General features: G+C 53.1%; 2 protein-coding genes across 5 annotated transcripts in view; both read left to right on the forward strand.

Annotated features, from left to right (window-relative positions):
- The window catches only part of IFT122 (intraflagellar transport 122), a 70,753-nt gene extending 59,014 nt beyond the window's left edge, over positions 1 to 11,739 (forward strand). For all 4 annotated transcript variants that reach the window (XM_059390376.1, XM_059390373.1, XM_059390374.1 and 1 more), the window contains 8 exons: positions 808 to 902; positions 4,503 to 4,603; positions 6,554 to 6,719; positions 7,695 to 7,806; positions 8,432 to 8,557; positions 10,238 to 10,317; positions 10,649 to 10,813; positions 11,275 to 11,739. In XM_059390376.1, the coding sequence (XP_059246359.1) occupies positions 808 to 902; positions 4,503 to 4,603; positions 6,554 to 6,719; positions 7,695 to 7,806; positions 8,432 to 8,557; positions 10,238 to 10,317; positions 10,649 to 10,813; positions 11,275 to 11,364 (935 nt within the window). In that variant the 3' untranslated portion in view covers positions 11,365 to 11,739. The remainder of the gene's footprint in view (positions 1 to 807; positions 903 to 4,502; positions 4,604 to 6,553; positions 6,720 to 7,694; positions 7,807 to 8,431; positions 8,558 to 10,237; positions 10,318 to 10,648; positions 10,814 to 11,274) is intronic.
- Positions 11,740 to 18,685: 6,946 nt separating this feature from the next.
- RHO (rhodopsin) lies at positions 18,686 to 23,653 on the forward strand. The gene is made up of 5 exons (XM_059387917.1): positions 18,686 to 19,046; positions 20,775 to 20,943; positions 22,228 to 22,393; positions 22,494 to 22,733; positions 23,543 to 23,653. Exons 1-5 carry the CDS (start codon positions 18,686 to 18,688, stop codon positions 23,651 to 23,653), a joined length of 1,047 nt encoding a protein of 348 aa, XP_059243900.1.
- Positions 23,654 to 27,376: the final 3,723 nt, after the last annotated feature.

Below are 27,376 nucleotides of genomic sequence, written 5' to 3' on the forward strand. Positions count from 1 at the left end.
AGAAAGAGATCACTTTACAGTAACACACTCCAGATTCTCACTCATTCCAGGCAGGAAAATAGTTTCAATGTTGCTTTCTTGAGACTTCCCATCATGCACTGAGGGAGTTCTGGAAGCAGAGGGGACATGGAGATGTTCTTCACTGGACTAAGGCCAGCATGCTGGAGTGGGAAAAACACTAGAATTGGAGGCAGCTAGGTGACTTGTAACGAGTCACAATTTCTTCCTAAACTCTACCTCCCCATATGTGGTTGGAGGTAATCCTGTCCTACTTTCTTATAAGGCTGCTGTGAGCCTCACAGAAGCTATGGTTATGATTTGGAAACTGTTAGGTCCGGGTATAAGGTGTCATATTTCTGTTCTGGCCAGTGGTCTGTGCTTTGGATAAGGCCTGGCAGAGAGGGAAGAGGCTGGAGGTGAGATGAGTAAAGCTGACATGTGCTCATCCTCCACGCCAGGCTCCTCTGGTATGTCTGCACACCAGTGATCACCCTTTTCATGCTGGTGCTCCCCACTGGAATGACCTGATAGGCTGTAGTGTTAGATCTGGGAGAACCTGCAAGAAATGTACTCAGACTTTTCGTGGCCACATGCTCTGCCCATCTGAGACTTTTCCTGTCCTGGGGAGTCCCAGCTCCTAAGCAGCACCTTTCCCATCACTGCCTCTCTTTGTCAGTCTCCCTGGCACAGGTCTTGATACTGGGGGAGAGCTGACACTGGCAGTGTTGCCATTGCCTTTATCTTGTAGACATGGCTTGACCCATCTTCCCCCTCTTGCCACCCTCCCCCCAACACTGCATACCCCAGACCCTGCCCAGAAGGACGTGATGCTTGACAAGTTTCGCCACTTCCAGCACTTGGCCGAGCTGTACCATGGCTACCATGCCATTCAGCGGTACACGGTAAGGTGGTCCGGATATGGGGGCCAGGTGGGGGTGCTGCCTACTGAGCTAAGGGCCCTGGGCACATCTTACAGAGCAGCAGAACTCTGGATGGAAAATAAACCCACTGGACAGGATGACTTGCCAAGAAATTCAGGTCTCCTCCTTGGAGACAAAGTTTGGGACTTTGATTTTCCTCAGTTACCCTTTGACCTGTTGTAAGCTGTGGGCTTCTGAATTAGTGAGCCAGAGCTAGAATGGGACTTTCTAGGTGCCAGCTTTATGTTTGTAAAATTCACGCAGACTCCAGGTTAGCCAGACAAAGAGTTATCTCTAAAATGATCAGGGTTGGGGGCGCCTGGGTGGCTCGGTCTGTTAAGTGTCTGCTTTTGGCGTAGGTCATGATATCCAGAGTCAAAGGAACAAGCCTGCATTGGGCTCTCTGCTTAGTGGGGAGCCCGCTTCTCCCTCTCCCTCTGCTCGTCCCCCCGGGCTTGTGCGCTCTCTCTCTCTCTCTCTCTCTCTCATTCTCTCAAATGAATAAACAAAATCTTACAAAATATAAAAATAAAGTGATCAAGGGTGGATGTTCCATTCTAGGTGGGTGAAGCCCCATCTCTAACCAAAGGCCTGAGGTCTCTTCTTGGCCCTGCCTCTGAATTGCTATGTGACCTTGAGCTATTTACTTTCTCTCTCTGGCTCTCAGTTTCCTTCTCTACCAAAAAGAACGAGCATAGGCTTGATCTCCAGAGACCCAAATAGTTCTTTTTAGTCACTCCCTGAATTTTTTGATTAAGCCATCTTAAATCTATCTCCTGACAATGGGGGAACAGGTGGTAGCTTGTTATCAGCCTCCTCATTTTGTGTATCCTCAATCACTCAACAAATGTTGATTAAGCACCTACAGGGTGAGCTTATCCTGTGCTGATAAGCCAGGAGGATAATACCAATAACAAACCTTTATTGAGGACTTACTGTTTACCAGGAAATGTGCTGAAGGCTTTATTGTATCAATTTATTTACTCCTTTATTTATTTACTCCCCATTTTACAGATAAGGAAACCGAGGCACTAAAAACAGAGATCCCACAAATATTAAATAAGACCAGGACCAGACCAGATAGGCTGGCTCCAGAGCCTGTCCTCTTAGCCTCTGATCCCCCACACCCTCTAACTTGGAGAAGGCAGACCACTGGCCGCACACTCCAGCTCTGCTGTGTCACCTTGGAGAGTTGTTCACTTGCCTCTGTGCTTCAGCTTCCTTCTCTTCAAGTAGGGGTGATAATAGTACCTACTTGGGGGCGCCTGGGTGGTTCAGTGGATTAAGCCGCTGCCTTCAGCTTGGGTCATGATCTCAGGGTCCTGGGATCAAGTCCCGAATCAGGCTCTCTGCTCAGCAGGAAGCCTGCTTCTCTCTCTCTCTCTCTCTCTGCCTACTTGTGATCTCTCTCTAATAAATAAATAAAATTTTTAAAAAACTTAAAAAAAATAGTACCTGCTTGGTGGGGTTGTGAGGATTAGATGAGTTAATATTGGAAAAGCACTTGGCACAGATGAGTGTCAGCTGTTCTCCTGCCCTGCATGGAGGCTTCCAACCAATTTTCCATGGGCAGAACATTTCGCAGTTCTTTGACCATCTCAAGAGCCCTGCGTTCCACACTGGGCACCTCTTTCCCCCACATTTGTGCTGAGTGCTCTGCACATTCTTTGTCTCTGAGGAAATTCTGGTAAGAAAGACTCCTCTGCTAGGCTCTGCCTCGGTTAGCTATCAATCCTTCATCTCATCTCTTCCCCATACCACGGTCAGTGTTTTCAAGGGAACTCATCGCCCCTTACAGTCTTTTTAGGGCCTCTCATTTCTATCAGGTGCTCACTGGGAAAGACCCCAAACTCAACTCCAGCTGAAAAGTCAGGGCCCCAGCTCAGTGTCAGTTTGTCTGAACCACTTTGGAGCTGGGCTCTTTGTTTCTTTTTTGTAAGAACTGAGCTCTGCTCCAGGACCTTTGTGCAGTTGTGAGCTTGTAGCAGCTTCACACCAGCTGGGGTATCTGGCTGTTCATCCTACCTGAGACTTTATTGGGCCATTCCTTCATTCAACAAATCCCTTCTGTGTGTCAGGCCCTCTGCTGAGACCTTGGGACATAGTGGTGAGCAAGATGTTATCCCTGCCCCTGAAGAACTCATAGTCAGTGAACAAGCAGGTGTAGCCCAGTTGTCTTAAGGGAAAAACTAAGAACCAGGAGGACTTCCTAGAGGAAGTGAACCTAAGCCAAGAGGAGGGAGATTAGTAAGAATGGGGCAAGGGAAGAGGAGGAGGAGAAACAGCATTCCTGGCAGAGGTCACAACATGTGCAGAGGCATGGAGGTGGGTGGTACTTTAGCATTTGGCATCGGGGCCCAGCAGAGCAGCTCTGAGGCAGAGCAGACTGCAGAGGGAAGCACCAGACCTTTCGTGAGATAATGGCTTCCTTCCCAGAGGAGAGGCGCTAGTTCTGAGGACCCTTCTGCCACCGGCCAATTCTGTTCTTCCTGGGATGGTTCTTAGCTTCCATACCTACCACGATATAACCAGAGGCAGGCTTCTCCCTGGCTGTCACCCAGAAAAGGATGCAATCTCAGGTTTTCTTGGGTTCTTGGAACTAACAGAGGCTGTAGAAATTTAAATGAGAGCTAAAGAGAGAACGCTGGGCTCCAAACCCAAGTAGTAGTGTAAAGTAAGTCCTCACAAATTTAGACCAATTAGGGCCTAAGTCCTGCTGGCACGATGAGGAGTACAGCCTAGTAAGACCCTTCAGGAAATGTCAGTTTATTACCATGTAAGTGCTCAAAGGGGAGGGAGAGCTGGCCTGCTTTCATCTTGTCATCTACAGTTGTCTCAGTTTGCATACGATGTGCCAGATCCCTTCAAAATGGTATTCTTAACCTTTTATGGACCCCCTCATGATAGAAAATTCCCTGTGGTCTACTGTGTGGAGCTTCTGGCAGCCTCTAGGTACAGAAGACCTGTTTGTGTGTGTTAGCGCCTGGTTTGTTAGGGCCTGTGCCAGGTGCTGGGGGTGCAGGGATGAGTAATTGAGGAGCTCTGGCACATGTGCACATCTGGTGGGCATTGGGCAGCCAGACTGCGGCTGGAGAGTGGAGAAGAGGCACATGATTTCATGTTCTGAAGAGTTAACAACCTCCATTTAAAGACATGCTTAGGGTATGGTCATGTCCTAAATTGCCTAAAAGGTCTTCTCTCTCAGAACTCATTGGAGACAACTTGAAGTGCTCAGAGAAATGGAATCATAACCCACCCCAGAGGCAACACAGCCAAGGAGAGGCATTCTTGGGCTTTGGAATCAGACCTGGGTTTGAATCCTAGCTCGGCTCTTTTCTAGCTGGGTGACTTGGGCAAGTCATCTCTCTGGGCCTGTTTGCTCATCAGTACAGTGAGGATGAAAGTGCACTTTACAGAATTTTGTTAAGACAGCTGTAAAGCACCCAGTACATAGTAGATGCTCATTAAGGGAAGCTGCTCTTTTACTGAAATATTTCAGAATTTTTGGTTGTCTGCCTTTTGACTTGTCCCAGCAGCTGTTTCATTGAGGAATTCAATCCCCATTTGCTTTTCTCACTGCAGGAGGAGCCCTTCAGTTTCCATCTTCCCGAAACCCTCTTCAACATCTCCAGGTTCCTGCTGCACAGCCTGACCAAAGACACCCCTTTGGGCATCTCTAAAGTGTATCCTTTCACCCCCACCCTCTGTCCCACCTCTCTTGTCTAATGGCCCCTGTGAAGCTCTTTCCAGAGCACTTTACTGGCAGAACCTTCCCTATCTCCAATAACCCTCAGGGAAGAGAGAGAGTTTGTCCTGCTGCTACAGTTTTACTGTAGAAGCAGCTCGCCAGGGAGGCCAGGGGGCCAGTGCCAAGAGAAGATTAGTTTCTAAGGCTCTCTGGGCTTAGCCCATCTGTGGGTCTCTAACCAGTCCACTGCCCAAGCCCTCCTGGAACCCATAAATAAGGGTATAACAGAAATAGAGGAAGCTCTTGGATTCTTGGGCATTTTCCTGGGGGGCAGGTTAGAGGGTGTTTGTTCAGCCGGGGCATGGAGCACCTGCTGTGCCCTAGACATCGGGCCAGGTGGTAGGTGACAAAGCTGTTATCTAGTAGAGGAGGTGACAAGTGTCAGGGCTTAGTTCAGTGGGATGTGAGCTGTGTCCACGTGTGGAATGTAGCTAAGGCTGGGGCCATGGTAAGGGAGGGCTGCCTGGAAGAGCCGACATCTATCCTATGAGGCACCAGGGAAGATAGTAGAGTAGATATTCCAAGGGAGCACCCTGCACATGGAAAGGCACAGAGGTGAAGTAAGCATGGCATACGGGAGACGCTGAAGCCCACCCTAGGTGGGAGTCAGGCTGGAGAGGTAGTGATCTGAGGGCCTCCATGTGAGTTGGCCTCACCTTCTTTGGAACTATAAGGGCCATTAAAGAGGAAGGCTGGGGACCCATGCTTCCAGAAGCTACCAGGAAATGACCAAAATCTTTTAAGGTCATAAAAGTCATAACTTTCCCCATCCTCTTCTAAATCTTATATTCTCTCAGCCCCCTCCCAGCCCCAACCCTACCTTTTCTCTGTAAGGAAAAGACCCTCCCAGGAGAGGCCTCAGAGGTACTGATCGGTGAGAAGTGGCTTCTCTAAAGGTTCCAGGCCCATCATTTACATTCCAGGGAACCAAGAAGTATGTTGTTGACTGAGAACTTTGCAGAGGTGTGGCCAAGGCCAAACCTGCTGGAGCCTGAGAACCTTTGCCCAGTCTTCCCAGCAAGTTCTGTTTGATTGAACCCCTGTCCTAAACTGCACCCTATACTGTTCATTGGGGACCTGGAAGTGGCTCCTGACATGGTCCCTGACTTTGAAGAGTGACCGTGGAGACATAGACAAGAAAGCTTACTGCTGTGTAACTTCTGGAGTGGAAGGAGCCACACTGGGCTTGTGGGGAGCAGGAGCATCAGGAAGAAGGAGAGTAAGAAGGAGACATGGTACTTGAGGCTTGCCAGGGAGAAGTGGGGAAGGGGGTTCACAGGTGGGACACAGAAGGAAGGACAGGCCTGGCCTGGGTGCAGACAGCATTTAAGATGAGGCCTGGGCCCTCGGATTGAGGAGCTCAGAGGAAAGTCTCAGAGAATAGGGGAGGCTGCCACTCAGAAATCACTGTGGCTTCTGGTGAAGTGCAGGCAGAGAGAAGTGCCCTATAGCCAGTGGCCTCTGAGCTGGATCTGAGTGAGCTCCACAGGCAGTCTGGGACCAGCCCCACCTGGCAAGCCTAGAGCAGGATGGCACTTGGTGCTGGGCATTCTAGGACCTGGCTGGCAGGCTGGGTGAGGTGGGGAGAGCCATTTTGGCCTACTCAGGGTACAAGATGAGCCATCAGCTGGCCCAGAGAACCTAAGCAAGGTTAAAATATTAATGGAAACTGCACTGTCTTTATCTCTGGAAAAATCCCTATGCTGTGATATCTGAGAATTACACTTACATCCCACAAGTGAGCAAAGCACTCCTCAAGCTCCTACCTATACCCTCCTGGCACTAGCACCAGCTGCACGCCAGCACAGTGCTCACCCTGAGGATAGGCAATGCCAGCTCTTGGGCCCAGTGTGGCCTCTGCTGTCCTTAACCCTATCATCCGCAGGAACACGCTCTTCACTCTGGCCAAGCAAAGCAAAGCCCTGGGTGCCTACAAGCTGGCCCGACATGCCTACGACAAGCTGCAGGGTCTGCAGATCCCCGCCAGGTTCCAGAAGTCCATTGAGCTGGGTAGCCTGACCATCCGCTCCAAGCCCTTCCATGACAGTGAGGTGAGGGCACAGCTCTCTCAGGCAAGAGGCTTCCACTCCTCTTCCTGGGCATCCCCTGATGCCTTCTTTCCCGGCGGGGTTCTATCTGAAAGATGGCTACAATGGTCTCAGGATCCTGTGCCCTCCTCCTTTTCCCAAGCCCTGGTTTGTTGACTTCTGCTTTTCCCTCTCTGCCACCTCTATTCTCTGCTCAGCCGGCTCTGCTCCAGCCACAGCCCCTGGCCCCTGTGGGCTCCAGAGCCCTGCCCTCCCTTGCTGCCTAGCCTTCCCATGAGACTCTGAGTCGGCTACAGCCCAGCCCATGCTGCTCTGCCCTTAACCTTCCCCTGCTCCTGCATGCTCAGATGGCTCTGCTTTCACCTCATCCTAGGAGCTCCTACCTTATCCCCTCTTTCTTCTGGAACCAGGTTATCACTCTTCTAGGTATCTGTAGCCCAGCTGTGCCCCAGCCACCTTTCTTCCAATTTAACCTGTTATCTCTCACAATTGTCCCCTTCAAGCTCAGAGCAGAGACTTGGCATCAAACAGACCTGGGTTTGGATCCCAGCTCCACCATTTCCTAGCCTTGTCTCCCATCTCTCTGAGCCTCAGTTTCCCCCTTTATCAAAGAGGATATACATAATAGTTTTCCCACAAGATAAATAGCCAGCCCAGATAATGTGTGCGGGAGGGTACGTGGTGTGTGTTAAGCGTCCTGTGTGTGGTGGCTGTGGTGTTGTCATTCCTGCTGGAGAAATGTGCTGCTGAGCCCTGCCTGTGAAGGAGTCCAGGGCAGTGGAACCCAGGTGACAGGGCCTCAGATGCCTCTGTAGGCCCTTATCCTGAGTCTCCACGCATAGAGTCCTAAGCCCGGTGCCCCTTTCCCACCCCACAGGTAGCCTTGCTTCTTGGCAGCCAGGCCCACAAATCAGAGTAGGGAGCATTTCCTCACTCTGGGTTTGGCTCTCAGGCAATTGTGGGTCTTGTGCTTTTTAGGAGCTGGTGCCCTTGTGCTACCGCTGTTCCACCAACAACCCACTGCTGAACAACCTGGGCAACGTTTGCATCAACTGCCGCCAGCCCTTCGTCTTCTCTGCCTCTTCCTATGGTGAGTCTGACATGTGCAGATGGATGGCTGGGCTCTCTCTGCTGCTGATTGGCCACACGTGTCCTCATTTGTAAACTGAGGACAGTGTGACACCCACCCCACCAGATGCACAGTCACAAAGGGTTCCCAGAAATAGGACCCAGTGCTGCCCAAATTTGAAGCACCCGCCCCTCAGAGCCTGGTATGGGGCTTTGCATGACATAAGTGCCCTAGATGCCACTGGTTGGGCATTTGGTCTGGAAGGCTAAGATGGGCTCTTAAGTCCCGCTTCCTTCTACATTGACGAAGAATCAGAAACCCCTTCCAGGTAGCTGGGCAGAGGCTGTTCCTCCTCCCTTGTAGAGGAGCCCATCTGGCTATTAGTGGGAAGAAGGGGTGCTAAAGGCCACTGGTTTTCACCCATGCACACATGTACACATGCACACACATGCGTACATGCCTGCTTCCTCCAGACGTGCAGTGGGCAGAAAGAGGCCCTGTGGGTCTCCTTGCTTACAGAGAAGCCTGCTGCTGGGTGAGAAGCCTGCTCGCACCTCCCCTCATGCTGCCTGGTGAGAGCATCCCAGGCCCTGGCTCCCCCTGAGGCAGCCGTCCCATGGCCTTCCCCATGCCTTGTGCCCTCTAGAGGTGCTGCACCTGGTTGAATTCTATCTGGAAGAGGGGATCACTGATGAAGAAGCTGTCTCCCTTATTGACCTGGAAGCACCAAGACACAAGCGTGAGAACAAATGGCAAGAGATCACAAGCAACAGTATCCTGGATGCTCAGCTGGACCTCTGTGTGTGCCAACTGAGCATGAGGCCTGGGTGTAAGACAGGAGGCTGGAGGGGCTTGAGGGATGGCTGGCCCAGTGGAGGCATGGGCATGGCAGGCCACTGCTGAGTGATTGGAGAGGCCTGCATGGTCGCAGGGACAGGGGCTGGCAACAGGCTGAGAGCTGGCCAGTGCGCAGAGGTACCAAGGGGACAGTACATGCCCACAGGCCCAGAAGAGGCATGTGGAAGAGAAGATGGTGCCTTGATAGTCACCTTCGCTTCATTTCCAGGTGGGCCTCCCACCCACCTGGCTCCTAGAAGGTGCCGTCTGTCTTTCTGGCCACACAAAGCTGATGAGCAACCAACACAGCATATGATGTCTGTATCAACTTTTCTAGTCAGGTCACATTTGTGTACAAGAGACAGAAAAAACCATGATCGAGCTGAGCAAACAAAAGGCTGTAAAGAAGCCTAGCCATAGTTGGACATTCAGCCGGATCCAGGTGCTCTGTTGGTACTGGTGGGAGGCTGTCTCCTGTCCTGTCGGCTCTGTTGTCCTTTGGGTGGCTTCATTCTTTGGCAGCACCTACCCCATCCCACCAGCAGTACCAACCCTGCATCCTATCAGCCTTAAAATCCGTGGAAAGGGCTGACATTCCTCCCAGAATGACAGCAAAACCACAAGGCACATCCTTGCTGGAACAGCTTGGGTCAAAGGCCACACCTCAGCTCTTTCCTCTGGCTAGGACCATGTTCACTGTCCTACCTGGACACAGGAGGGGGCTTCTACATGTGACTGTACACACTCAGCACCTACAGACCCTGCTAGCACACAGCAGCTGGATCAGCAGGTCTTGGTGCATGGGATCCTGACTTTCCATTAGCTTCCAGGTAATGCCAGTGCCGCTGGTCTGTGGGCCACATTTTACGTTTTGAGGAGCAGAGGAGAAAGGAAAAGCCAGGGAGTTGTTTGCCAAAGATGGGAGACAGAAATCAGATGCTCTGCCTGGGTTGTTGCTGCCTGGTGGGACCACATCTCATACCTGATTCGGCACCAGCAGCCTCCATTCCCCTGGGGCTCTTCCTGGTGGGAGCCCAAGCCGCCCCGGCCTCATATCAGCTCTTCTGATACCACCTGGCAGAGGAGGCAGCTCCTTAGCACCTTCATCCTGGTCTAGCTGGACTTGGGATTTGCAGGAGCTCTCACCCGCTTCTCTGTGAAATAGGACCTGCAAGTCCATCTCAAGTGCCTACAGGCAACCCGGTGATTACTAAGTGTTTCTCCAGGAATTGCCAAGTTTGCTGGCTGGCCATGGTTTCCAGCTGGCCCATTATTTCTACTCCCACCCACAGCAGGCCCAAAGTCTCTGCTCACTTGATGCTTCTGGTCAGGCCCCTGTGGGCCATGGTGTGGTCTGTGTGGGGCAGCAAAGGTCCCATCAGAGCACCTTTCCCTCCTGGGCACTGGGGCTTGGTCCCAGCCTCTGTGTGTCTAGGGCTGTCTCCTCTCTGGCTTGCACTCCCTCCATTCCTCCATCTAGAAACCTATTCCATAGACAGAGTCATGGAGAAACACACCAGGCCCACAGAAAGCGCCTGTGAATCTTGCATTGGGTGTAGGGTGGGGCCTATTTCCTACTCAGCCTCAGGTTCTGTCCTTGACTAGACCCTTCCAGATTCCCAAACTCTGAGGCTGGATGAGACTATGGACTCCATGGGAGATGATGACCCATTCACGGCAAAGCTGAGCTTTGAGGTGAGAGTACCTCTCTGAGTGATGAGCTAAGGAGGCGTATGAGGCCTCTTGGGTGGGGGTTCGGAGGTCCCTTCTCCTGTACACACTTGGGCATGAAGTGGACTTGTTCCTTGTCTGGGCCACGGTGGAGTCGAGGTGGCGGGGACCCCATCACTAGAGATGGCTAGCAGGAGCTATATGACCTGGCAGGGTTCTATGAAGGTACCCAGCAGGGGAAGTCTTTGGGGTCCTCTCTGGTTGCCCTAAAGATTCTGGGATTGTGACTCATATAAACATGTCACCCTGGCTGAGAGCACGGGTGTCCCCTGCTTTCCACCTGCCCATCCTGCAGCAAGGTGGCTCCGAGTTCGTGCCTGTGGTGGTAAACCGGTCGGTGCTGCGCTCCATGAGCCGACGGGACGTCCTCATCAAACGCTGGCCCCCTCCCCTGCAGTGGCAGTACTTCCGCTCGCTCCTGCCGGATGCCTCCATCACCATGTGCCCCTCCTGCTTCCAGGTACTGTGCCTATAGCTTCTGCATGGCTACCAGTTTCTTCTTTCTGCTGCTTTTCCATTTCCCAAGTGTCCCCTTTGAGACACCTGAAATCTGGGAGGAGCACAAGTGATCCCAAGGCCAGGGCTCTGAGCTAGGAAGAGACTCGGCCATCCTTAGGCCCTCCCTCTTCTCACTTCTGTTCTGAATGCTGTCTGGAGTGGGCTTACCCCTGACCCTGTGCTCTCTGTACCTGCCCCTAACCAGGGAGACCCAGGCAAGTGTGATGTACCTTGGAATTTCACTTAGAAAAAAGGGGCCTCAGACCCCAGACCCTTCTCCCCCTCCCTTTCACTCCTCAGACAAAGGTGTTCTGGATCTGATGTTTCTAGCCCTGACTCACTGCCAAGCCTCCTCCACTTGGAAGGGCGGGAGTCCTTGCCAGGCTCAGGCCTTGGCCCTGGGTCATGACCTTTTCCCCTCAGATGTTCCACTCGGAGGACTACGAGCTGCTGGTGCTTCAGCACACCTGTTGCCCCTACTGTCGGAGGCGCATTGACGACTCTAGCTCCTGACTGGCCCCCTCAGAACCAGCGCTCCCACCAGGGCCACCTTGCACTTGGCTGGGCTGTCAAAGGAAGAAGAGTTCAACTGAAAGAGTTAAACTATCAGAATGTGTCTTCTGCCCAGATCAAGTGTGTATTTTAGGGAGGGGCCTTGTGTAACCACGGAATTCCTATTTATGGCATTTCAGGCCTTGTAAATAGCACCAGGAGATGGAGAAGAGAATGTACATATATTTTCTAAGAAAAAAAATCTGTTACTTTCAGAGAGGCTCTGAGTTGTTCGTGGCAGCCTGCTGGAGTCCACAGATCTGTCAGACCATTAACATGTACACTTTGCGAACAGATTGCCTCAATAATTACAAATAAAAGGGCTACTTATTTTCATCAGTGTCTGCATTTTAGCAAATCTTCATATTGTCTGCAACTTAATTTCCTTATGCAAAAGTGCACCTGTTTCTAATTTGATCTGAGAGGAACATTACGTTTGCCTGCTCTTAAAATGTAATCTAATCGAAATGGCAATATGGGAATGGGTAGGGGAATGGGTATTTATTTATTTTGGTTTAGTGGGGCTCCATCTTGACCAGAAAATAAGGTTCCTGGCTCCAAAGAAGATGGCAAAGAGGGCCTCTCCTCAGAGGTTCTGGAGCCTACCCTCTGCTTTCTGGCTATGGCCAGGCCCCCCTCCTTCACCCCATTCCCCCAGCTCCACAGAGGCCGCAACCCCACTGAGGCTTTCCCCTTCCTTCCACCTCCTGAAGCTAGTGGATCTGTTTGAGGTTTTGCTAAGGTCCCTGCCCCTGAGCATCAACAATGTCCAATTCAGCAGCTCAAGGGCAAGAGTGAGTAGCACATGGGAGGCTGGGGAGGGAGAGCTGACATTTATTGGGGACCTTCTCTGTGCCAGCCAAGTTCCATATATTGTCTCCATTCTCATACCAGCCTTGTGATGGAAGGGTTATGATTTCCATTTTGCAGCCATGGGGTTGGGTGGAGGTACTGGGCCCAAGGGCTCACCCAGCCCTGGGTGGAAGCTCCTGATCTGTCCTGCCCTGAGACCCCTGTTCCCTTTGCCCTCCACTTGACCTGCCCCAGAGCTTTGTGCAAAGTCCTGACAGCCGGGAAAGAGAACTGGGCTGTCAGATAAGAAACCCACCCTGGTGATCAGATATTGATACTTTACAGCTCATCTGTGAAGTGGGCAGAGTGGGACAAATGTCCACACTGGGGGGATGAAGACAGACCTAGAAAAGGGAGCGGCTACAGAGGCTACCCAGCAGTGAGTCCTGAAGCTGGCCCCTGCCTTACCCCTTTCCCCCTTCCTCCTTCTGCACTTCTTTGGAGATGATGGAGGAAAATAAAGAAAGAGAGCCAGACAGTTGTGCCAACAGAACTCCTCCGTTGAGTGTCTAATTACTTAGGATCATGCATGCTCTCTCTCTTGCTAAACATTTATTAATGTGTTGGGATTTCCATTAGCGCATTACTTGAACTAAAATCATTTGCATATGGCTGGGAAGAAGAGGGGAGAGAGAGAAAACAGCCCCAGCCACCCAACAGGCGTCAATCACAGTGACAGATCATATGGTCCGTGGCTAGAGGCAGGGGGAGGGGGCCCAGCCTGAGACTCCATCATATATCATCTCAGCTGAATAACACAAAAACTAGTTTGTGCCATGCCAAGTCCTGTTCCCCCCGGGAAGCTGAGCTCTTGAGGTCTGAGTCTGAGAAACAATCACTGTAGCTACCTTTAAGTCAAATGCTCACTGAATACCAGACACCAGGCTAAGCACTTTCCACGCATCATCTTATTTAATCCTCCACAGCCTCCAGCGTGCCCATTATGCAGATGATGAAACTGAGGCTCAGCAACATTCTCTCCTTTCCTTCAACAAATACTGAGCCAAGACAGGATTCATACCCAGGCACAGCCTTTACACCTAGGCATTCGGTTCTGCGTCTCCCCTGTCCCAGACTAGATGGGGTCTTGACCAGGCCTGTTCTCTCTCCAAGGCTCAGTTTCCTCATGTGTGCAAAAGGGCATACTCCAGCTCTGACCTTGAGGCTCGAGCCTCAGTCTCCATCTGAGGAGCCTGACAACCCTTCACATGCTACAAGGAAGGCACCGTGGGATGTTGAAATGTCCCTTTCACTAAGACGACACTGAGGCCTGGAGAGAGACATGGCTGCTGGAGACTGCACAGCTTGGTTGTTCAGGCTGGGACTTGATCCTCCCAAGTCCCCAACACTGCCCACATCCCTGGAAGAAGGAAATAGGAAGAGGGGGATTGTGTGGCCCAGATAGAGCTCCAGGCCAGGCCTTAGGTGGGCCTGGCTCTAGCCTGGCCTCAACCAGCTGGGTGTCCCCCATGCACCCACAGTGAGGCTACTGAAGCCAGGAGCCCCTCATGGCTCTCACACAGGTACAGAGATGTCCCATCTCCAAGGCCCCATCTGCCTATGGCAGATACCAGGCAACCTTCCGCTTATGCCAGCCTCAGGAGCCTCAGCAAAGAGGTCTGCACTGGGCAAAGCTCTCATCCTGGGTCAAGCACTTATCCCAACACTCCACCCAGACTCCAGAGCATCTTCCTAGAATGGGAATCTGATCATACCCCTCTCCTGCTTATAACCCTCTCCACTGACAGCCAGCTAACATCCGGACTCCTAGGCCTGCCCTCCCTGGCCCTAGGCCCCAGGCCAGCTGGCCCTTTGCTCCCTGTGCCTTGGACAGTTGTCCCCCGGCCTAAGCCTCCTGCCTGCCTCCTGCTCCACACCTTGCTCCTCTGGGATCTCACAGCACTGGGCCTGGGAGCAGAGCCTTGCCTTCCATGGTTATTATCTCCGTGTTAGCTGGCCCCCAAAACTAGGAGCTCCTTGAGGGCAGGGAATATATAGGATTTATCTGAGTGTCCCCAGCACCTAGCCCTGAGCCTGGCACATAAACGGTGTTTGGTAAATGTCAGGGTAAGAGGGAAATGGGGTGCCTGGGTGGCTCAGTGGGTTTGGTTGCCTTTGGTTTGGGTCATGGTCCCAGGGTCCTGGGATCGAGCCCCACATCAGGCTCTCTCTCTGAGGGGAGCCTGCTTCCTCCTCTCTCTCTGCCTGCCTCTCTGCCTACTTGTGATCTCTGTCAAATAAATAAAATATATTAAAAAGGGAGAGAGAGAATTGCAGGGAGGGAGGAGGGAAGAAGTGGGATTGGAGGAGAAGAGGAAGGAAGGGGAGGAGAGTCAGTTTGTCTCCTTCCTTTCTTCCCTTTGACATTCTCAGCTCAGTCCAAGGCCTCACTCAGCCATGGTGGTGCAGCCAGGTGGGGCTAAGCCAGGGAGCAGAGACGGGGAGGGGTGGGGGGGAGGAGGAAGCTGCTGAAGCAGCAGCACCTCTATGCAGAGGCTTAAGAGCTATTTGTGTGCTACCTGCTAAGCCCCTAATCCTCCATGGCCAAGTCAGAGCCCTGCACCTGGGCTCCAAGGGGGGCCGGCTCAAGAAACCTAGAGATAGGTGCCACCATCTTCAGAGAGAGCCACCACCAGCTGTCCACCTCCACAGATCATCCCCAAGCCTGACTGAGGGGCCAATGGCTCAGAAAGTCACCCACTCGGGGACTTGTCCCTTGGTGTGCTCCTGGGCCCTCTCTGGAGCACCTGGCATGGGAGAAGAAAGCTCAGGCTGGGGAGTCAGACAGCCGGTTCACTTCTGGCTCTGTTGAGGAACACTAACCCTCTGAGCCCATTTCCTCAGCAGTCAGAGGGTATGGAGTAAGACCTAACGAGGGGCCAGGAGTCATCCATTCATTTGACAACTATTTATTGAGCCGCTACCCCAAGCTGCCTGCTCAGATGCAGCAAAGTACAGGCGAGGCCAGCCCTGAACTCTGGAGAGGTGGGCAGTGAGTCATAAGGGGACAAATAAGACCATCGTTGATAGTGATCAGTTTTGAGTAGAAAACCAGTAGGATGGAGTGGGGGCCCTTGTTTGTAGACTTGGGGTCCTCACCAAGGAGTGCATTGCAAATGGGGACCAGACCTTCGTAACCTGAGTTAGACTCTAAGGGGCTAACACTGTTGGTCATTGATCACTTATAGGCAACAGAGTAGGAAACTGAGGCACAGGGAAGGGAGGGGGGTGGGTTGCACCCAGGCTATGTGCCTACAGAGTCTTGGTCCAGACGTGAGGGTAAGTGTAAAGGGACCATGCCCAACTGAGGGGGACCATGACACCTAAATTGTAAAGTCAGGAGGTCTGTGACTGGGCCTTGGTGGGAAAGCAGGTCAGTGTACCCAGCAGGTGGGCATGGATCTCCCACGGTTTCCTAGTTCCAACAAACGGAGGCAGAAAGGCCAAACGCCTCCCCAGGCTAGAATCCAGTGCCACCCTCTGCTCTCTGGGCCACCACTGCTGCCCTAGGCCCATGTGAGTCAGGCTAGTGGCTTTCCCATCAGGCCGGCACAACCCATTTTGGTCATTTATACCATGGTATGAATGGCAGTAGATCTTTCCTGAGAGCTGTCTTTGGTGTGGGGAAGGAGGCAAGGCCAGGCAGGTGACAGCCCAGATTTGTCACATGACCTGGGCCATGGACTTACTGCCTCAGTCTCTCCACCTGTGCAATGTAGTAGGGAGGATCAGACGAAGAGACTTATAATGACTAACTGCTCACTCTGAGCCAGTTGCTCTGAACAAGGAGTATTTTTAGTTTAAAAAAGGGTTCTTTGTCGTTGCTCACAGAATACAGTGCAATGTCACCCTGTGAGGCCTTTAATTCCCCATGGCCATGGTCCTGTGAGGGAGGGTCATTAAACTCTGAGACTTAGAGAGGGAAGCACTGACTGAGATAACCTAAATTGACTCACTTGATCCACAAATACTAAGCACCTACTATGCACCAGCCTCTGAGGATGATACTCCAGTGAACAGAACAGACAGAAATCCCAGCTCTCTCCAGTGCATGGGAAATGATTTACAGCATTCTGCTATGTGCCGAGTACCATGCTCGGCTCCAGGAACCCTGTTGAGAGCTGCCTCAGATGACAGCCTGTGAGATGGACAAAAAAACATGTGAACAGAACATAGAAGTTTCCAGGGTGTTCTAAGCCTTAGGAGGAGGTGAAAGCAAGGCATTGAGGTCTAGGGTTGAGGGCTCACAGGGCTGTGTGTGGGCTGGTCTTGGCCCAGGGAATCAGGGCTCCTCCCTCCGTGTGGCTACTGGGGCCCACGTCAGAATCAAACCCTCCACCTTGACCTCATTAGCACTGGGCCTAATCCCTGAGCCAGCACCTTAAACTGCAAGAGGTCACACCGCACCCCCCTGCCTTCTCTGCCCTCATTCATTCCACCAGCAAACGTTTCATCAGCAGCCCCCATATGCAAGCCTGGACACCACTCGGGACAGGCAGGGTCTGGAGCCCCAGGCGGGCTGGAGAGAAGGGGGTACTCTCCTGAGTAAACAGGTCTGGTGGGAAGGGACTATACAAAAGAGAATCCTAGGGAAGGAAATCTTGGAGACAGGGAGGACACATCCCCTACTGGCTTCTTCCATCACCAAGTTCACTGTGCAAACTTCACCTTCCCGGCTGCTCCAAATGACAGTGTGTTGGAGGGGGTGGCAATCTGAACTTTTCCTACTCCATTGGTTTCAGGATGTGTTTGTTTGCAAGACCTGACAACCCCATAGAACGATACTACCTGCAGACATCATCCCTCTCCATGGCATTTGTCAGAGCTGAGCACCCTCTGGGGAGCACAGTAGGTGGCTGTAGGCAGCTGTAGGCAGCTACACATCTGTGGCTGGAGGGTGGTCCTCAAGCACCCCTGTGCCGGGCACTCCCATCTGCCTCACATCATTCCTCAGAAGCATGGCTGTGCTCCCTTCACTGATGGGGTGGGCCCGTCCATGCCAAGCTTCCAACTGTCCCCAGAACCTGCCCTCCTGGAGTTACCTGTCACACAGCTTCTAAGACCCACTGACCTAGCCCAGACTGACCAGACATCCCTGGATGTGCCCTGTGTGCTACAGTGTCCAACCAGGTCTGTTTCCAGGCTCATGCTCAGCCTAGCCTTCACACTGGAGTCCCCAGGAGGCTGGGACCAAGCTGGCCTTGCTCACGACAGCAATCTGGTGCTCAGCACAGCCCCTGGCACACAGCCACCTCCTGGATGCAAGGCCTTGCTTCAGGAGCCTTGAGAGCCTCTGTCCCCTTCCTGCTCCAGTCACCCTTTCCCTGCTCCCCTGTTCTGTCCTCACTTCCTCCAATATATCTTTGGGTGCATTTGAGCCATGTTTCTACCCCTAAGATTTGCCCAAGCCACTGTCCACTGCCCAGGCTCTTCAGCTTGGCATGGAGACCCACTAGAGCTGGCCCTGCAGCCCAGGTGCAGCCTCAGCCCAGACAGGCCTCAGGCCTCCGCCAGCCCTTGACTTCAGTCTCAGCCACCTGGCAACCTAGCAAAGTACCCCCCCTTCCTCAAACACCCAAACTTCCCCTCCATAGACACCTCTCCTTTATAGACAGTCTCCCCGCCCTGTTCCTCTCACACTAGAGTCCTCCCCACCCCATCACCTCCTCCTTTCTGGATCTTTGTATCCCCAGTGATCTGTACATAAATATTTAATGAACAAGAGAGTGAGTGAATTCCAACCCAAATACCTATTGAGCTCCTGGGCTGTGCCGGGCTGTATGTCTGGCCTGGAGAGTGCAGAGCGGGCAGGACATGGCCCCCGCCCTCACGGAGCTCATAATCTGGTGAGATGGGCTAGGGTCAGGGTCCAGCACCTGAGTGAGCCAGGAGGTGACAGGTGGGGAAGGAATAGGTGGGGAATAGGAATAGGGTGAGGGGTTGTGAGACTTGAGAGAACCACCAGGGCCTCCACCCTCAGGGAGCTTGTGGTCCAGTGGGGAGACAAAGCCAGCTCACATGAAGTGAGAGAGACATGGCATGGAGCCAGTGGTCCCAATGCCAGGCCATGGCCACCAGATTGATAGGAGCAGAGACTCCTGGGGACCAGAAGAGTTGGGGGCGGACCTCCTGCTCTTTCCCAGGGCCCCTAGCTCCTCCCATCTCTAGCTTCTGTCTAGAGTCACCTTGGCCCCTCTTGGAAGCCAATTAGGTCCCCCAGTTGCAGCAGTGGGGATTAATATGATTAATAACGCCCCCAATCTCCCAGGTGCTGATTCAGCCAGGAGCTTAGGGAGGGGAGGTCACTTTATAAAGGGCTGGGGGGGTGGTCAGTGCAGTTGTCCAGCCAGAGCCCTGGGTGGCCGAGCTCAGGCCTCCGCAGAACTCTTGGGTCTGAGCCGCCCACAGGGCAGCCACCAGGACCGCAGCCATGAACGGGACAGAGGGCCCGAACTTCTACGTGCCCTTCTCCAACAAGACGGGCGTGGTGCGCAGCCCCTTCGAGTACCCGCAGTACTACCTGGCAGAGCCATGGCAGTTCTCCATGCTGGCTGCCTACATGTTCCTGCTGATCGTGCTCGGCTTCCCCATCAACTTCCTCACGCTCTACGTCACCATCCAGCACAAGAAGCTGCGCACGCCGCTCAACTACATCCTGCTCAATCTGGCTGTGGCCGACCTCTTCATGGTCTTGGGGGGCTTCACCACCACCGTCTACACCTCGCTGCACGGATACTTTGTCTTCGGGCCCACGGGATGCAATCTGGAGGGCTTCTTTGCCACGCTGGGCGGTATGAGCCAGGGTAGGGGTGGCGGGGTGGGGGATGCAGGAGCCAGAGGGAGTGGAGGGATCTGGAGACAGCCCGGGGATGGTGGCTAAGAGGCCTTCTCCCCCCTACATCCGTCAGCATTATCTGCTTGATCTGAAAACACCATCAGTGATGACACACTAGGCTGTTTATGGAGGGCAGCCCTAGGCATAGTTGATCTCGTGTAGAATGGTGCTGCTGTCTTGCTTTATATCAGGGAAACTGAGCATGAGAGACGTCAAGGGCCTTGCTGGGGTCTCACTATGGTGGGGCTAGAGCTGAGTTTCCAGCCCACATCACAATGGCCCCTCGGGCCTTGTTCTTTTCCCCTCAAAGCATCTGTGCTGGGTCAGACCCATGCCGAGCACTGGGAAGAGAGATGGGCAGGACAGATCCCTGTTCTCAGGGCTCTCAGCCCAGGGTCGGACAGTCCTGTCCCACCAGATGGGATGATGATGATCTCATCCCAGATGATCAGTCCTCCAGCCACTGGACTCCGCCTGTGATGGCCAGTGGGCTCAGTATCTCCCCACCGGCATCTCTCCGACCTGCAGAGAAGGGTCCGTCTGTATGTGGGACACCCTTGCCTGTGGACTGCCACTGGGTGATCTGTGGTCATCAAAGGTGACAAATATCCCGTGATAGCTAGAGATTCCCTGGGAATGGGGCTGAGACAGCATCCTGGACACGTAAAGGAAAGAGGAGGTGAGGAGGCCGAACTGTCCTTGTGGCTGGTGCTAGGCTCTGCCAGCTGCCCTCGGCTCTCTCCTGCTTGCCTAAGAGGCTGTGTGTCCCAGAGAAGGGGGCCCATTCCTGGTCTGAGCCAGAAGACCTAGGTCCTGGTCACTGCCCTCCCACAGCCCTGCATGTGTCTCTTCCCTTCTCCGGGTCTCTCTTTGCTCAGCTGCTAAATGGGGTCTGTTATCTCTGCAGTACCCCCATCAGTTTTCCAGTCAAAGAAACTATTCAAAAGAATCCTTCAAAGCTACAGATCACCACACAGTGTAATGCCTTCCTATGGAAGGGGTTTCTTCGAAGGGAAGGAGCTTCCCCACAAAGAAAGACTGGAAGTGGGCTGGGCAGTCTCTGGCTAGAAGGCAGGGGTGAGGCAGGTGCCACGTGTGGGCACATCTCTGTAGGGTTGGTTCCAGCTTACAATCATTATCCTGGAGTAATAATTAGTCGTGTTCGCTTTCTCTCTCAGAAACATCCCGGTTTGGTTGATAAATTCTATGGCCAACCTCCCTACTGAGTTTCTGGGGATGATATCTGAATCCCCCCATTCTTTCCTGATTTTACCTCTGGGGACCCACAGACCCAGGTTATTTCATTCTCTAAGGGAGGGAAGGACTTCCAACTCCAACAGGCACTCTGCCTGTCACCCCAAAAAGCACATGTTCTTCTGTGAAAACTCCCTACGGGGTTCCCAGTGTAACAATGACCCTAGGATCCGATTTTCCATTCCTCGCGAACCCAGAGCCCTTACTGAACTAACTCCTCTTCCTGGGGGACACTCTGCTCACTCTCCTTCTGCACCTGGGTCCTTCTGCTCCACAGCCCCTTTGCCTCTCCATCCCTGGTCCTGGCTCCAGCCCTGCCCTAGTTTGCCTTCCTGGCTGCGCTCTCCATTCCAGGAAGAGCGCTTCCTGCTTGGACAGACAGCAGGGTCCAGGTGGGTGGTGTGCTGACTGATCCCTGACTGCCTTGCAGGTGAAATTGCCCTGTGGTCTTTGGTGGTCTTGGCCATTGAGCGGTACGTGGTGGTGTGTAAGCCCATGAGCAACTTCCGCTTCGGGGAGAACCATGCCATCATGGGCGTCGCCTTCACCTGGGTCATGGCCCTGGCCTGTGCTGCACCCCCCCTCGTTGGCTGGTCCAGGTAATGACACTGAGTAGAAAAGAAGGGTCCCCAGGGGGTCTTTGTAGGGTCCCCCAGCCAGGACTCAAAGCTGGCACTGTCTGTTCTGGGCATCCAGCTTATATGCCCCCTACCCCACATGCCCACCCTGGTAGCTCTCCCAAGGGAGGGGTTTAGGGCAGGGAAAGAGAGAATCAGACCCTAATGCTGCTATGGGGGCTGGTCCCATCTCCTGAGCCCCCATGTCAAGGAGAATCCAAGATGCCTCAACCCTTCACCTTGGCTCTGCCCCTAATCCTCAACTAAGCCAGGGCCAGATTCCAATCCTCTTTGCCCCATAGGCAGTTCCCTCTGACCTTGGGCCTCAGCACCTGGGGAAGCCAAGTCTATCTAGTGCCAGTGGTGACATGGTAGGCCCTGGGAACTTGGTCTTCTGCAGCCTCTAGTCCATCATCTCCAAATGGGGCTCAGATGAGAGACGGGAGGACGGTGGCTTGGGAAACTGGGCTGTGGGTTCCCAGAGGCCTCTCGTCCCTCTACTTCCAGGAAATTCCCAATCTCTCTTCCCTTCCCTCCTCTCTCAGCCTCCTGGGGTCAATATTTTGTTCCTTGTTGGGTCTGAGCCCGCCCCCTCCAACATCTTCCCTTATCTTCTGCAGTCCCGTCCAGTCCCATCCCCCCAGGCACAGCCAACGGCCACTCAGGCCACTCCATTGTCACCATCCTCTGAAATCACATGGCCCTAGGACCTCTTGTTTCTACAAAATGTGCAAAGATCCCTTAGTTAACCTGTGTGCCCATCTTTGGCCTAGAAGACACCCTTACGGTGTCAGTAAGACAATGGTTTATACAAACTGCTTCAGATATAGATTTTGGGAGCTTTTCCCTTCTCCCCACCAACCTCTGCCCTGCACAGCCTGAGGCCCGGCCTCCAGCCATGGGGAGCAGCAGGTCTGGTGAGGAAACCCAGCGCAGGTCAGCGGTATACGGGCTCTGCTAGGCAAGAGACTAGGCCATCTCCGGATACCATGGCTGCTGTACAACCAAACCACAGTGTTCACCAGGTGCATTTGAACCCCTCATCTCAGTTGATTTGATCCCCACAGTCACGCAGCCAAGCAGGTATTTCATCACATCCATTTTACAGAGAGGGAAAGCAAGGCCCCGAGCAAGACCAGCCACACAGCAGGTGTGTTGGCCAAGCCAGGGCCCTGACCGGCTGCAGCCTATGCCCAAGTCCCTCACACGTGGGTGTCCCTTATGCCCTCTCCTGTTCCCCCCGCCCTGCACACCCCTGGTGCTTAGGTACATCCCAGAGGGCATGCAGTGCTCGTGCGGGATCGACTACTACACACTCAACCCAGAGGTCAACAACGAGTCCTTTGTCGTCTACATGTTCGTGGTCCACTTCACCATCCCTCTGATCGTCATATTCTTCTGCTATGGCCAACTCGTCTTCACAGTCAAGGAGGTATGGTCCCATGTTGGGCTCTGGGGATGTATGCATTGGTTGGGATGAGCCCGGCCCCTGTCCCAGGGGAGTCTGGATAGCAGGCCCTGTGTCCCTGCAGGCGGCTGCCCAGCAGCAGGAGTCGGCCACCACCCAGAAGGCTGAGAAGGAGGTCACACGCATGGTCATCATCATGGTCATCGCATTCCTGATCTGCTGGGTGCCCTACGCCAGCGTCGCATTCTACATCTTCACCCACCAGGGCTCCAACTTTGGCCCCATCTTCATGACCATCCCAGCATTCTTTGCCAAGTCCTCCTCCATCTACAACCCTGTCATCTATATCATGATGAACAAGCAGGTGCCTGATGGCGGGGCAAGAGGGTCCAGGGGCCCCAGGCTGCAGGCACTGCCTACAGAGGACAAGCCACAGCCCGGACTGGGCCTCAGTCACCCCACCTGCAAAACCAGGCGGGGAGACTGGTATCTCCCAGGGCATCAGCGTCATCTGGGAGAAATACACACTCAGAAGCTTGGGGTGGGCCCAGGAACTCGCATTTCTCACAAGCCCTCCGGGTGTCTCTGATGCATGAGAGGTGCCAGTCCAGATAGTTCTGGAGACTCACTTTAGAAGTCAAAGAGTGTAAGTCCCAAGCCTGGGAATGCAATGGTGCCAGTCTCCACAAAGCTGAACACAGAGCCAAGTCTTTTGCTGAGGGATGAATGCGACCAGTGACTTCTCTGCAGAATCCATGATCCAGTGGGGGAAAACGTGGTCTCTGGAGTTACGCATATCCGTTTCAAATCTCAGCTTTCATTTTCTAGTTGTGTGACTTAGTCAAGTCGTGTCCTTTTCTGGCCATTCAGTGTCTTCATTCCTAGAAAGGGCGAACTCCTAAACTCTAGGGTTAAATAAGATAACTTACAAATAACCCTTGGCACACAGAGGACACCAGAGAAGGTCATGAGTAGCAAAACCCCATTGGATTTGGTCCCTGGCATCTCTGGGGCTTACGAAGTTCCCTCCAGGGAGCCAGATTTGAGAGGGGCGTGGATCCTGGGAGGGCCAGAAGCAGGGAAGGGGTTGGAGGCGAATCTTGCCAACCACCACAGTTTGCTACATACACTTCCAGCGGACCCTGACCCTGACTCGTGTCCTTTGCCTTCTAGTTCCGGAACTGCATGATCACTACCCTGTGCTGCGGCAAGAACCCACTGGGTGATGACGAGGCCTCCGTCAGCACCTCCAAGACGGAGACCAGCCAGGTGGCACCGGCCTAAGCCCTGCCAAGGACTCTACGGCCGACTATAGAAGTCTCCCATTCCCCACACCTAGCCCCAGCCACAGCTGCCCCACAGGAGCCAGGCCTGTCGGAATCAGGCTGTGCAGGCTCCCTGAATTAAAATTATTATTATTATTATTGAGAGAAAGACGAGGTTCCCCACTTGGCCAGAACACCCCATCTGGAGTCCTGAGTTCCCAGGGACCATGGGATCACAGTCCCTCCTCTCCCCAACTCATCTCTCAAGAACAAAAGAACTCTTGCTCTCTGGAAAAGTGTCCCGGCTTAGGGATAAGTGTCTAGCACAGAATGGGGCACACAGTAGGTGCTTAATAAATGCTAGATGGACGAAGGAAGGAATGAATGGAGGAATGAATGAAGGAATGAATGGGCTGGGAGAGCACATCTATCCTCTCGAAACCACCTTAGCAGCAGCTGGCCCTCAGCTGATGACCTTGAGCACTGGTTTCCCTCCCTGAGGCCTCACTTTCTCTCTGGAAATCCCAGATCCCTGGCTCTGCCAACGCATGGCTGCTGTGAAATCAAATAGGATTTTGTGTGTGCAGGTGCCTGTGTGTGTGAGAGCATGTAAGCACTTTGTAAATGGTAAAGGGCTGTACAGATTGTAGTTAACATTACAAAAAATATAAATTAATATAATTAATTAATATGATCATCTCCTCTTGATAGTGACCGTTTTGAGATTGGGCAAAGTCCTAAGCATCCAGCCTCAGTAGGTTTCTTAAAATTAGCCAGGCGTCAAGGCCAGACCAGGGCTGATGGCTGGGCTGCAAAGGGGGAGAGTCAAGTGAACGCAGAATGCAGTCATCAGGACTGCAGGGGACTGTGGAGTCTAGGGCCAAGGCCCAGGGTCTCACCTCTGGCCTGGAGCTCCAGGCCTGGTGCTTCCCCTTCCCAATAGAGCTGAGGGAGAGCTGGGCCTTTCTTTCAGTTTCTGCAAACCACCCACTCTCTTGTCCAGCAACTAGGCCACAGAAACTCTGGACCAGCTTGGAGCTTCTGGAGGCCATGTGTATTCACTTGCCCACATTTAATGAAGAGCTAAGTTACCTTTATCTCAAGGAGCTTAAAAAACAAACGAAAAGTTGGAAATTCCGATGGGCCCACCTTCCCTGGGGATGTTCACGGGTCCTAGATTCCAGCTCTCTTGCTGGGTGAACCTGTCTTTAGTAGCTCCAGTCCATTCTCCATTCTGGAGAGTTCTTGCTGCGAAGCTGACCAGAACCCTCTGCATCAGAACTGAGTTTCCTCCATAGCTGCGCCTGCTCCACGTAACGGAAGCCGGAAGCTCTAGCTCTCCCCAGCTCCGCTGGGACCCTGGGCAAAGTGGGACGTTGAAAGCTCAGCTCCTACACTCAGGGTTAATGGTGGTGGTTTTGTTGCTCTCCAGCTCTTTATCTGCAGAGTGGATTGAAACTGGGCGGCACCCACCTGATCCCTTCACCCCCAGGATGCCGGGTTTGGGCAACCAGCAGAGCTCCTTAGGGGTGTGGGGTAGAGGGAGCAGGCATGGGAACAAGAAAAGCCCCAACTCTGGAGTCACAGAGACCCAGGTGGCCTGTGAAACTGCAAGCAACTTTTGTCATCTCTCTGCGTCTCCTTATATGCCAAAGGGAATCTTAAACCATGCTTAAGAGGACTGCAGACTTCATGTGGCCAGCCTACTTCCTGGCACACTGCAGCCAGTGGGAGATTTGGATATTACTGGGCCTTCAGTTCAGAGCTGGCCTTACTGAGAACATCATCTACAAGGGGAACAAGGATGAGATATAGTCCCAAGAGTTACTGGCAACCTCCGAGGTGGGAAAGGATGGCTGGACCCTGAAATGAAAGGTCCTCAGGGCCACGGTGGGGCTGGAGCAGGTGATAGCTGGGATCTCTGCTGTGGCTCCTCTTTACTCTGCCTCCTTCAGTGATGCCAGTCAGGATTTCTTCAGGGTCAAGGCACAGGGAATCTAATTCCATAGGCTAAAGCAAGAGGAAGAAGTTACTGGCTCCAATAAATGAAACGCCCAGGGCTTCAGGCACAGCTGGATGCAGGGGCTCAGATGTACTCAGACTTCTGTACCTCTCCTTCTGGCTACACTTTTCCCGGTATTGGCCCTACGCACAGGCTCACTATTCCCACGGGGTAGCACAAACACCTACCAGCAAGACCTGCAGAAAGTGAGCTGCTTTTTCCCTGACAGTTCCAGCAAAGGTCCTGGGTAGGGCTCTCACTGGCCAGGCCAGGGTCACCTAATCACCCCTACACCCATCACCAGGCTAGAATGGGGATTCATCCTCTGATTGGCCAGACCTGGGTCACCTGAGCACCCCCCCACACTGTCGCCCACCCATCCCTACATAAACCAAATGCTCTGAGTGAGGGTGGGGACAGGAAGGAGCCCAAGGGACACCTGGGGGGTGTCATTACCAGACAGAGGAGATCCAGAGACAGGGTGGGCAGAACTAACAATGGTCCAGAGGGGTTGGCCTCTGTTTAAGTGGTGATGGCCCGCTATACCAGGCCTCTTTCCCACACTGTAGACACGAGAGAGAAGATTCCTGTGGCTGGTCCTACAGGTCTCACCCATTTCCGATGTGTTAGGCAGTGGGAGAGACAGGGGCATTTCTGCTGCCCTGCCTTGTGCGCAGCCCTGTTTCCTCACCACCCCACCTCTTTACTTATTCTGACGAGTGGTATGCTTGTTTCAGTCCCACATCCAGAGAAAAAAATTTACTCTCCAACCAGAAAAGTCTCTGTTTTTTTCCTGATAGAGAGGAAGTCCTCTTTCTCTCTTTCATTTATCATTGATTCGACAGTCACCTGCCATATACCAAGGCCGGAAGCTGCTGGCTTAGCTTGAGTTGAGGGCGTTACCTTATCTCCAGGCTCAAGGTGGCAAACTGGTTTATGGAATGCCTGTTGTATACAATCATATCTTCATTCAACCCGGCCTAAGGAAGCTGACCCTGGGCCAGGAGGTCCCGGGGATTCAGAGATGGATTGGAGGGAGCAAGTGTCTGGGCTGTGACCTGGCCAGCCTCAAGGACACAGAGCTCTCTCACTCCTGATCTTGTTTCTGGGAGCAGAGAGCATGAACCGACCCTCCCACCCGGGCACCACCACCAAGGCGGCAAAGCCTGATGGCAGCCTACCCTATGCCCCCACCAAGTAGAGACGTGCACTCCTGACACCCCTACACCCATGGGTACTCCCAAAAAGTACCCCAGGGTACTCCCCAAAAGACAGTGGGTGCCCTTCCCAGCCATGCAACCTCGGACCATTACCCCAAACCTCGCTCGGTTCCAGGCCCCTCAGCTTTAAAGAGGAGACTCATCCCAATTGGTAGAATTGTCTGTAGAGACTAACGAGATAATTGCTGTAAAAACTGTAATGCACGGTAGACATGGATAAACGCAAGTTTCCTTCCCAGAGATGTGAACCAAGTTCAAAGGAGCAGCCCCTGGGGTGGTGGTCAAGAGATTAAAATAATGGAGGGGTGTAGGGAAAGGCAGAAGCAAATGCTAACTGCCCCCGATACTCATTCCCTTTGCTTTCTTTTAGTGATATCACCCCAAGTTCTACCTGGGCACCTAGAGACCCAGCACGGGACAGCATCTTCCAGCTTCCCTTGCATCTGCAGTGGCATGACATTAAGGTCTGGCCAATGGCATATAACCAGAAATGGTATGTGCAGTTCTGGGTTGCACATTT

The sequence above is a fragment of the Mustela nigripes genome, chromosome 2, assembly GCF_022355385.1.
Source record: "Mustela nigripes isolate SB6536 chromosome 2, MUSNIG.SB6536, whole genome shotgun sequence".
Classification (NCBI taxonomy): domain Eukaryota; kingdom Metazoa; phylum Chordata; class Mammalia; order Carnivora; family Mustelidae; genus Mustela; species Mustela nigripes.